Here is a 10,775-nt window from a genome sequence, read left to right as displayed (position 1 = left end):
GGTTCCTAAGCACGTTTAGACGTTGCCATCGTAGGCTAAATGCAAACGAAAACTTTAAATACACTTGTTTTAAAGATAGTGGTATAAATTGCGATTGTTCATACAAGCATGTAATCGACGACTCCTACTTCTTAGATTTAACATAAGGAAGAAAAAAAAAAACCACGAATGTTAACTAATTAAGCTGTAGGCGGTTATATTTCTGTAAGCGATCGATGTTTTAATTGCATTTTTTCGTAATCATTTGCAATTCAGAGATAAAATATTATTCAATTTTGCAATAGCAACTCAAATTAAAATGACAGGATTAAACAGGTTTAATGGTGATTGTCATGGTCGGTAGTCTACGTGTTTCTTCGTTATGAAAATATTGCTGCAGTTTTACGTATCTGTTAGTCCTGTTTTACGCGGAGCGTCTTTCCAAGCGCGCAAAGATTTTTGATTTAGTATAAATAAATAAATAAATAAATAAATACCAAAGCATTTCATTCATTTTAAATAAGTTTAAATATTTTTGTTATTGTATTCTCATAATTTATATAGACCTACTCAAAAGTGAAATGCAACTGCTATTAATAAATAGCTATTGGGGGTGTTGCGGCCAAGCAGCATCCTTACGTTCACCTGTCTGACAACAGGGACACTAAAAGCTTAAACAAATGCTTAAAAGGTGTGTATAACTCAGCCTGTGGCCTACGCCCAATGTCTGTTTCTCAGAGGAGGTATCATTATCAAGTGAAAGAGGCAATCTGAGAAGCGAGGGCCAAGGAGCAGTGGCAATATGCTAATACACCTGTACACAGTATAGCCTGCCTGTTCGCTTTAAATGATGAAAAGATCTTACCGGGCTGCAGCCCGCGGACTCCGCGTTTGGTTTCTCACTAGACTGTGCGCTGATGGAGACGCGCTGGAGTTTCCGTTTGTAGGAACCAAGTACACTTTTGTCGCTTCAAAAGGAGCGTGTGGTCTATCTACAGTGGTGGTGCAACAATTCAAACAGACCCGCAGATTAGTGGATACTTAAAAGCATGGAAATTTTAATTATAAGGTAAGCACGTAACAGATGCGATTTATGTACTTTATGAAGTTACTGTAACCCTTTTTGTGGTTAGGTAGCTAGTGTTGCAATAACGAGTCATGATTGTACATTAATACCAATTTATTGATGTATTCGCAAATTGTTCTGTATAGACTGATTGGTTATGTGAACTGAGCCGAACGTGAAAGGTAGGTTTACTGTGCTTCTCATTACTTTATAATTGACCCATTAAATTATTTTCAGTTCCATTACGTCACTTCTCCGCGGTTATAGGCTATATTTGCAATGGCCTCTCCTGTCTTATGAAGGCGAATTGTTAATTTCCTTTAAAAACACTCCTGTCAACAATCTTATCAGTAAGCTGAGTTTTCTCTGTAGAATGTATGTTATAAACTGAAAGCATTTGTTAATTTGTTCTTAATGAGGGAAACATAATGCTTCTGTGGAAGCGCTCTCATTAGAAATAGGGCATTCCTATTTTTCAGTTTTCATGTATAATCATATGGAAATACTAAACTAGAAACTTGAACAGTGTCTCAGCGGAATTCAAGGAAATATTCTAATTATAATGAAGTCATGGATAGATGTCTGTTTTCAGAATGCTGGTTAAAAAAATATATATTTACCATTTTTTCCCTTCAGACTTTAGTGGCAGTGATTGAGCATAAAGCAGAAATTGGTGGCAGAAACCCAGTGAAGAGGGGGTGCAGGGGGGACGGGCATTATGGCGGAGTTCTGGCTGATCTCGGTCCCCCTTGACAAGACCAGCCTGCAGTCCCTGGAGAAACTGAACCGTGCTGTGTCCACGACCAGGGTGGCCTCCAGCTTCAGGTTTCCTATCCCAGACCTGAAGGTACTGTTAATACTATCCATTTATACAGCTGGACATTTCCTGAAGCAATGGTGCTCAAGGGTGGCACAGGGTATAGTGGGTAAGGAGCTGGTCTTGTAACCTAAAGGTCACGGGTTTGTACCACCTTGCTTGGTGGTAGTCAGCTCAAATCATCATGAAGTTTGATCATATGTATACTGTCCTGAGTCCAGACTGCCCCGGTCAGCAGGCGTCCCAATGTTCCAACAGGTGGGCACTCTGGATGTCCTACTTAGCGTCTCCGATGAGCTCACCAGATTGGATGCCTACACAGAGAGGTAGGAGACATGGATTTGGGATAAAACTGTAGTCTGGATTTGTGGTGCTTGCTTGTCCCATTCCTGGTCTGTAATCCTTGTCCTGGCTGAGCAGGCATTGGTCCTGGTCCTCATAGACATTTGGTAGCTTGAAAATACAGACTCGCCATGAAACTCCTCCTCATCATCATCATCATCATTATAAAAATAAATAAATAAAGTATCAGTGCTATATTCTGTCCAGACCATTAAAAAGGTTGGTGGCAAAAGATGATTTGGCTCTTCAGAACCAGGCAAATAGGATAAACACACAAGTACAGACATAGACACTGGTATGAGCCTTGCTTTGTCAAAAAGTTGTCAGACGAGCAGGTCATTATCCTGCTCTTTGGCTCCACCCATAATAGTCCATGACCATCACAGCCGATTGGCTGCTCCACTCAGAGAACTGTGTACATCAGGCAAAACTGACCACCATAGGTGTCTTTGTGTGGATAGATTAGGAGTACCATAGAGTGTATGCTCTGGGCAAACCGAATAGACTGGACTGTCCAGCTCTGGTCTAGTGTATCTAGCCAGCAGCAGCAGTCAGTTGTAATTGATACACAGGGGTTACGCGACAGGTTACTTCGACTCATTTGCAGGAAGGAGAGGAGAGAGGAGAGGAAAGGGGAGCAGGCTGGTGTCAGGTCAGGCCCCATTATAGTGTTGGTTTCCTCATTAGAAGGATCCAGGGCTGGAGTCGAATCAACAGCAGGTATCTGGTGTGTTGGGTTTTTTTTTATACCTGTGGGCAGGAGACACCTTCGCTTTCCCCGTGGAACAGCGTTTAGTGAGTCTGTTGCTTTGTACTGTGCTTGTGCACATGTTTGTGTGCCATTTAGCATTTTGAGGTCCTTCTCCCTCCCCCCACCCCCAACCGTCTCCCCTCTCTCTCCCTCTCTCTCTCTCTCTCTCTCTCTCTCCCCACCTCCATTCATCCTAGTGTTATCCAGAGGATCTGCCAGTGCATGTCGGAGGTGATGGAGCACTCCAGAGACAAGGTGCAGGAGAACACGCTGGCCAATGGAGGTGAGGCAGTTCAGGAACTCACAGCGCATTAAAACTGAAAAAAAAAAACAGGGAAGCTGAACCATAGACAGGTATTGCGTTGAGCTCAACGGCCGCCTGTGAGTACTGTGAGTGCAAGCGGAACCTCCGCAGGCCAGTTTGGTTGCGGTGTTCCACTACATCACAAAATGCCACTACGGACACTAGGGAAAACAAGTTACATCACAACCGGCCAATCAGAGAGCGTTTTAAGCCTGAGGTTCACGAGGAGCAATCTTAGGACACGTGCATATTCCTGTGAGGGATAGGGGTGACTGTACAAGGGCCTGCCTGTGTGACAGAGGGTGTGTGGGTATACTATGCATATTACGCACACTGGTTTGCCAGTAACACTGGCTCGGTCGAGCCGTTGGTCAAATTGAAGGCTTTTGTGACCTTTCTCCCCCGTCAGAATCAAAGACGCACCAGAAAAGCGCCCAGTCGCCCGCTAAAGCTTACTTCCAGGCTCTGCTGGGTACCTTGGCTCACGTTACGGTTACTTTACTTGCATGAGTGTGCAGAGATTTTGTGTTTGTATGCAACCATATTGCATGTGTGTGTGTGTGTGTGTGTGTGTGTGTGTGTGTGTGTGCATGTGTGTGCATGTGTTAATGGGTGTGCATGTGTGTGTGTGTGTGCATGTGTGAATGGGTGTGCATGTGTGTGTGTGTGTGTGTGTGTGTGCATGTGTGATGCGTGTGTGTGTGTACGCATGTGTATGTGTGATGTTTTGTGTGGGCATGTTATGTTTTTGGGATTGTTTGATAGTGTGTTATGCGCAGTGTTGCATTGTCCTTTTTTTCCTCCTGTGATGCTGTGGTCCTGCTCCCAGTGGATCTGACCAGTTACGTGACACACTTCCAATGGGACAGAGCCAAGTACTCCACCACCCTTCCCCTGAGAACCCTGACAGAGGTCATCTCCAAGGTAACACCCTCTCTTCCTCATCTGACGACTGCACACCAGATACTTAATGTAACTATTTAGATGGGGAAAATATATTTAGCATATGCCTTGTACTGCAAGTGGAGCTTAGGGTACAGGTACATTTTTACCAGTTTACACTGTTAATGGGTACAAAGAGTGGTTATGAAAGTGTTATTACAAATATCTATATGGAACTCTGAACCTGTGTTTGTTCTTAATCAAAGGGTTGTGGATTTATTTCCTGAATTAGACGCTGTTATAAAATAAATAACACACCTCGCCTGGAATCAAATTCCTCCTTTCCAACTGTGCGTGCTTGTACAAATGTTTGCTTGTGTATGTATGCCATTGTATGCATGCGCTTGTGTACGCTTGTTGGAACATGTTTTGTGTGCGTGCATGTGTGTGCATGGTGTGTGTGTGTGTATCGCAGCAAGTCTTCCAGACAGAATCGGATCTGAAGTCTCGATCTGCGGCCTACAGTAATGTGACGTCCAGCCTGCAGTGTTTAGAGCACAGGATAGAGTGAGTGTATCCCCTACCCCCTTCCCTCTCTGATCGCTGGTCCTTAGTCCCTGTTTCATATTACACAAGCTAACACACCTGCGTATTTCAGCGACTCAGTATTCCACCCTGTATTGTGACATACTGTATGTGTTCACTGTTCTGTGTTCCACATTCTGTTGTGAATTCTCATACGCATGTTCTCTTTTCCAGGTACCGTCTTTGAGCTTTGGCATTCTATAATTCATTCCGTGTTCTCTGTTTTGAGTTCCAAATTCTAATCGCAATATTTTTTCAGCTGCTCGATTCAGTATTTTTCTAATACTAAACACCAGCAAAAAGTTTCTTGCTTATAAGTTTATGTTGGCTTGAATAAAATCATTTCAGCATATACATTAGTAATAACAATGGCATAAATGGACTCTTCCATTTTAGCGTGAGCACTTTCTGGAAGACTGTCATTTCATGTCCTGGTTGGACCTAACAATTACATATATGACATACTCTATATGATCAGCTGTGCATCATGGTTGACAATAAGTGGTTGCCATAGCAGCGTGGTAACCATAGCTGCGTCCTGTCTCCCAGGGGGAGTCTTCATATTCGCACGCTGACAGACGTGGTGAAGAAAGAAGACCTGGTGCTCGGCTCAGAGTACCTGACCACTCTGCTGGTGGTGGTGTCCAGGTGAGCAGCGAGAAGATCGGCTCTGTCTCTCCGGCTGTCTGAACTGGGTCTAGCCTGACCTGGTGAGGCCTGGTCCAGTGCCGGATCGGACAAGAGTTCCAAAAAAACCAAGGCTGAAAAAATGCCAGCTCTCAGGTTCATGCAACAGGGAGAAGAAATTACCTTAAATCTGACCCCTGAGAACAGTACCGCTGGTTCACACTTCTCCTCCAATCAGGGACTGATTTACACCCCGGAAAACCAGATGTGTGAAATCTCTACCAATCAGTGACATCAATCAATCAATTAGCATTCAGGTGGAAAATAAAAACTGTAGCACTACTGTCCCCAAGCACCAGATATGAGCATCCTTCATTTATAGGGATTCACAATAGACAGGTGGCAGGTGAAACTCAGAGAAAAATGAAATTCTGCACATCTTCACGGGGCTAGAGTTAGACAGCCTCATTTTTTACAGTGGGTGGGGGTACAATATTAACAATATTGCACAGTACTCTCAATATATGTCTGTCTGTTTGTGTGTCTGCCTGCCTACCTGTCTGCCTGTCTGTGTGTCATCCGGACAGGGAGAACTTTGCGGAGTGGGAGAGGACATACGAGTCTCTGTCTGAGCTTGTGGTCCCTCGTTCCAGCAGGTAAGATCTCTTTAGTCCCGGGGTTGTCCTCCTTTTTCTGATCCACGGTCGGGCCCAAACAGATCCCGAACGGACCGACTGGACCAGGCTGGTCCCGGCTGGTCCCGGCTGCGCAGACAGAAGGGTCACCCTGAACAGATACGGACACGTGTAGGCCAACCGTTAGTCCTGTGCGTGACGGTCATCCTCCCCGGCAGTGTAAGGTTACCCCGTCCCGGGAAAGGAAGAGTGAGCGTGACCGTAGTCCTGGCAGTAACTGTGCCTCACGAACCCGCTCCTGTCTCTTTCACAGGGACCAGTGCGGAGCAGTGCAGACCAGTGCGGAGCAGTGCAGACCAGTGCAGAGCAGTGCAGACCAGTGCGGAGCAGTGCAGAGCAGGAAAACACAAATATCCCCTCACTGGAAGCCAGACATTTAGCTCAGTTTCGCTTTAGTGTAAATTTAGTTCAGCTCAAGTTAACTTTAGTTTTGGCTTAATTTAAAGTTAGCAGAGCTTAGCTTAGTTTAGTTTAGCATAGAGTATTTCATCTAATGTTCCAAGGTCCGTTGTGTGATGATTGCACTGTATCGTGTGTCTGACACTGCATACAGTGTTACCACGTAGGAAAATAAAGTGCTTTCAGTATAATTTTTAGTTGATTTCTTAGGGAATATGAGAACGGTTTAATTCAGGTAGACCCTACTGAATTTTTTCTACCCAAAAGTTTAGTAGAAAACATCGCCGTAGTGGTTGTAGTGCTTACTAAGAGCAGCCCGATGTTCTAGAAGCCTACCGCCTTGGAATGTGTCACTGAAGGAAGAGGTTCTAGAAGCGCACCACCTTAGAATGTGTCACTGAAGGAAGAGGTTCTAGAAGCGCACCGCCTTGGAATGTGTCACTGAAGAAAAGTCGAGGTGACAGCGACAGCGTGTCTGTCAATTACCCTGCAGGAAGTTACTGGAGGAGACGGAGGGCGGGATTTTCACTGTCACCCTCTTCAAGAAGGCCGTCAGAGACTTCAAGGCCGAGGCCAGACAGCACAAGTAAGGCCCTGCATGAATTAGTGATCCTGCCAACTGCCAACAGCATTAAAAATGCAAGACGGCAAAGGATTTGATCAACCAAGGCCTAGTTTTCACTGGGGTGCAGCCCGGGCCTGTATCATGAATCAGGACTAATGAGATAAGGGTAAAAAAAAAACCCGGAACAGCTCATTTTACCTCAGTCCATGTCCAGATTTGGGTACCTGGTTTTTTCATGGCATTGTATAATGACAACATGGCACCTACGCAGACCTTGTTTCCAAGGCAACCATTTTTGTACATTTTGTGTTCCCAGACTGTGTCCCCCCAGCCTTGCCCAGTAGCTGATGGCCACTTAAACCTTTCAACTATAGGCTTTGTCAAAAACCTATTAACATGGGAACATTCTTTTTTTTTTGCATTCTGTACTAAGACCAGAAATTGCTTAAATGGAAAACAAACATAGATTAAAAAAAACAAAACAATTCTATAACAATTCCATAATTCCAAAGCTTGATATCTCAAAGTTATGCTATTGTATCTGCTGATGGAATCCCATAATTCCAGTCTCTCCTTGTCTCTACAGTGCACCGCTGTAGAGATGGTTCTGTACTCAGTAGTGTACTGTGTACACGGTAACATAGGTGGATGCAAACAAATTTAAGAGCCGTCTCTCATTCACCCAGTGACCGAACTGTGCTGCAGGTTCACGGTGCGAGAGTTCAGCTTCGAGGAGTCCCAGAAGCAGGAAGAGGAAATGACCCGGCTCCACGCCAATAAGAAGGAGCAGTATGTGAGTGGACAAGAATCCCACCTAACCCTAACCCTAACCCTAACCCAAATCTAAACCCTGAATTTCACATACAGCATGTCCTTTGTCTTCAGTGCCCTGTTACCCAGGAAAAGTCTTCACTGATACTTACAAATAGGAATTAAGAAAATAATATTGTCATCAATGAATTGTTTCTATGTGTTGTAACCGTTTTATAGAAGCAATACAACACTCCAAGCCATGCTGTATCGTGAATGCTGTCATGGCTACAGGGACACATGATACAGCACGGCTTCCGGGTGCCGTGTTGCTTAAATCTGTGTTTGACGTGCCTGCGTTCTTCCAACTGTCAGGGGACCTTCGTACGCTGGCTCAAGGTGAACTTCAGCGAGGTGTTCATGGCCTGGATCCATGTGAAGGCGCTCCGGGTGTTTGTGGAATCCGTGCTGAGGTGACTCCACACTGGCAGTCATTCATTGGCCATTGCACACTGCATCAGGAAGGTCTGGCCACAAAGGCCTGCGATTGGTCAGGCATGTCAACCCATGGTTTGTGAGTGGTTAGCCAAGCTAACCCATGGTCTGCGATTGGTCAGGCATGTCAACCCATGGTTTGTGAGTGGTTAGCCAAGCTAACCCATGGTCTGCGATTGGTCAGGCACGTTAGCCCATGGTCTGTGATTGGTGAGCTGTGCTAATCCATGATCTGGAATTGGTTAGCCGAGCTAATCCATGATCTGTGACTGGTTAGCTGAGCTACACCATGGTCTGCTATTGGTCTGGCCCCTTAACCCATGGTCTGCGATCCGTTATCCATGCTAATCCGTGGTCTGCGATTGGTTAGCCCAGCTAATCCGTGGTCTGTGATTGGTCAGGTACGGTCTCCCGGTGAACTTCCAGACTGTTCTTCTGCAGCCAGACAGGAAGCGGAGCAAACACCTGAGAGAGCTGCTCGACTCCCTGTACACCCACCTGGACAGTGCTGGTGCAGCCAGTAAGCCTGATGTAAGACACACCCTTCTAACAGCTTTTTCTGATTGATTTATTGATTGATTGACTGACTGAATGATTGATTGACAGATTGATTGATTGACTGACTGATTGGTTAATTTATTGACATAAGGGAAAAAAGCATTAATAGGCTTATATCGAGAACTCACTCCAACATGACATAATCAAATGGGTACTTTAAGAAAAAAGTTGACAGTTATCTGGTCTTTTTAAAATATGACAGTCCTCTCATATTTTTTACTTAAGTCAACGGAGATCACGGCATAGAAAGTTCCAGGCTGGGGAACTGAACCCACAGCCACTGGAGCATGCCTATATGGGCTTGTGAGCTGGTTTTCCTACAGACTCTCCATAAAATCGATAAATTATGTGTTCATAACAACTAAATGAACTTAAGGAAAATAGAAGTACAAAAGAAGAACAAAGAAGACAAAAAATAAGAATGACTAATTAAAATATGCACAGAGCACTTAAACTTTGAGCAAATGTACAAAGTTTTGCTTTGCATGCATCTGACATCCACAATTACCCACAGTAGCAGAGCTGAACTTTCCCTCATAATTATTATATGGAAAATTATTATAAATTATACGACGGGGAGATTTGACTGCACAAAATGTGACCTCATACCACATTCTGAACATTTTTTATTACTAACTGTAAAAAATCTTTACAGTTACATTACAGACATTTACTAGATAATCTTGTGCAGAGAAACTTACAAAACTTTCATCGTTTGCATACAATACTTTCATACAGCTGTACTCGGATCTGACCCTCAAGGCCAGCAGTGCTGCTGGTTTTCAATGCTGTGATCCCTTCATACAGTTGTACTCAGATCTGACCCTCAAGGCCAGCAGTGCTGCTGGTTTTCAATGCTGTGATCAGACTGATTTAAACCTCATGCACCGGGTAACTGTAATCTCTGGCCAATCAGAGACATTACTGGACTAGGCAGTACTACTGATCTTTCACAGTGGCATGGATACTCAAATCCGGTCCTCGAATCCGGCTCTGGTTTTCGTTTTTCCCGGGTAATTAGCTGAACAATTAAGTGCTACTGATTGGCCAGTCTGTGTTCACACCAGGTAGGGAGGGTGGCGGTTCCCTGCCGTCGAGGACCGAGACCCAAGTAACAAGGGCACTAATGTTACCAGGGGCCAGATCTGAGCACCTCTGTGGTACAGGATGTGCACTTTTAAAGCATTGCGGTGTTCTGTCTCCCCCTATCTGCCAGGTGGGGTTGGACATCCCTGATATGAGCATGGCACCCCAAGAGTACTACTCTTACATCTTTTACAAGATCAACATCAACCTGCTGACCAACTAGGCACCCCAACTCCCCCCCCCCCCCCCCCCTCCTCCTGACACAGCAGAACAAATCCCTTTAAACAGATATGAAATGTTGTGCTTGGTCACGATTCATGAAACAAGACTAGGTTTTTACAAAATAAAATAAAATGGAAATGGATGCTTGTACTGGATATATTTTTGAGGCATTTGATCTGTGCAGCAGCAGGAGTCCGTCTCCGGCGAACTGTTCAGTGGGGCCGTGTCAGAGAGCTGTCTGTTGAGTCACTGGCCTACTCGCAGAAAACAGACTCCACATCTCCTCACAGACAGCCATCCACCCCCGTGAGTCACACCAGGGGCCCTAACCACTCCACAACCAGCTCCAGACTCAAGACTGCATCAAGACTGTGAGTTTAGGGCTATAAACACCAGTATGTTTGTTTATTTTTACTTTTTTTTTTTTTGTAACCTAGTGAAAATTATTTATTTTTTCCTGGGTATTTAGACTGAAATGGCTAAATGCAGTTTGGAGAAACGAGGCGCTGTAAATAAAGTGAATGGAAACGCATTTTCTGTTTTGACGCTTCTGCTTTCGTCATCGCCCGTCTGGATTTCCGTGCCATCGTCAGAGGTCCCAAAAGCAGTTCCAAGGCCCAAGGACCCCCAATAGGGAGAGAGAAAGAATTTG

The 10,775-nt window shown here is 44.7% G+C and overlaps 1 protein-coding gene across 2 annotated transcripts; it reads left to right on the top strand.

Moving 5' to 3' along the window:
- The first annotated feature begins 1 nt into the window (after position 1).
- On the top strand, positions 2-10,644 carry LOC135236575 (V-type proton ATPase subunit C 1-A-like). 2 transcript variants are annotated; one of them, XM_064303033.1, is made up of 14 exons: positions 2-1,048; positions 1,682-1,892; positions 2,121-2,188; positions 3,153-3,238; positions 3,669-3,731; positions 4,089-4,183; positions 4,617-4,708; positions 5,276-5,374; positions 5,941-6,009; positions 6,941-7,033; positions 7,718-7,805; positions 8,138-8,235; positions 8,659-8,788; positions 10,032-10,644. In XM_064303033.1, the coding sequence occupies exons 2-14, from the start codon at positions 1,764-1,766 to the stop codon at positions 10,122-10,124; spliced, it is 1,203 nt and encodes a 400-aa protein (XP_064159103.1). In that variant the 5' UTR covers positions 2-1,048; positions 1,682-1,763; the 3' UTR covers positions 10,125-10,644. The 2 variants fall into 2 exon arrangements, with proteins under 2 accessions (XP_064159103.1, XP_064159111.1); XM_064303041.1 differs by lacking the exon at positions 3,669-3,731 and having other exon boundaries at positions 3-1,048.
- The last annotated feature ends 131 nt before the right edge of the window (positions 10,645-10,775 follow it).

This window comes from Anguilla rostrata, chromosome 1, assembly GCF_018555375.3.
Source record: "Anguilla rostrata isolate EN2019 chromosome 1, ASM1855537v3, whole genome shotgun sequence".
Classification (NCBI taxonomy): domain Eukaryota; kingdom Metazoa; phylum Chordata; class Actinopteri; order Anguilliformes; family Anguillidae; genus Anguilla; species Anguilla rostrata.
Note: the sequence above shows the minus strand (reverse complement) of the source record. Positions and strands in the feature narration are given on the sequence as shown.

Coding starts and splice junctions, on each gene's coding strand:
- LOC135236575 (XM_064303033.1), top strand. CDS start 1,764: ATGGCGGAGTTCTGGCTGATCTCGGTCCCCCTTGACAAGACCAGCCTG. Junction 8,236..8,658: donor TTTGTGGAATCCGTGCTGAG/GTGACTCCACAC, acceptor GTGATTGGTCAG/GTACGGTCTCCCGGTGAACT. Junction 8,789..10,031: donor GTGCAGCCAGTAAGCCTGAT/GTAAGACACACC, acceptor CCTATCTGCCAG/GTGGGGTTGGACATCCCTGA.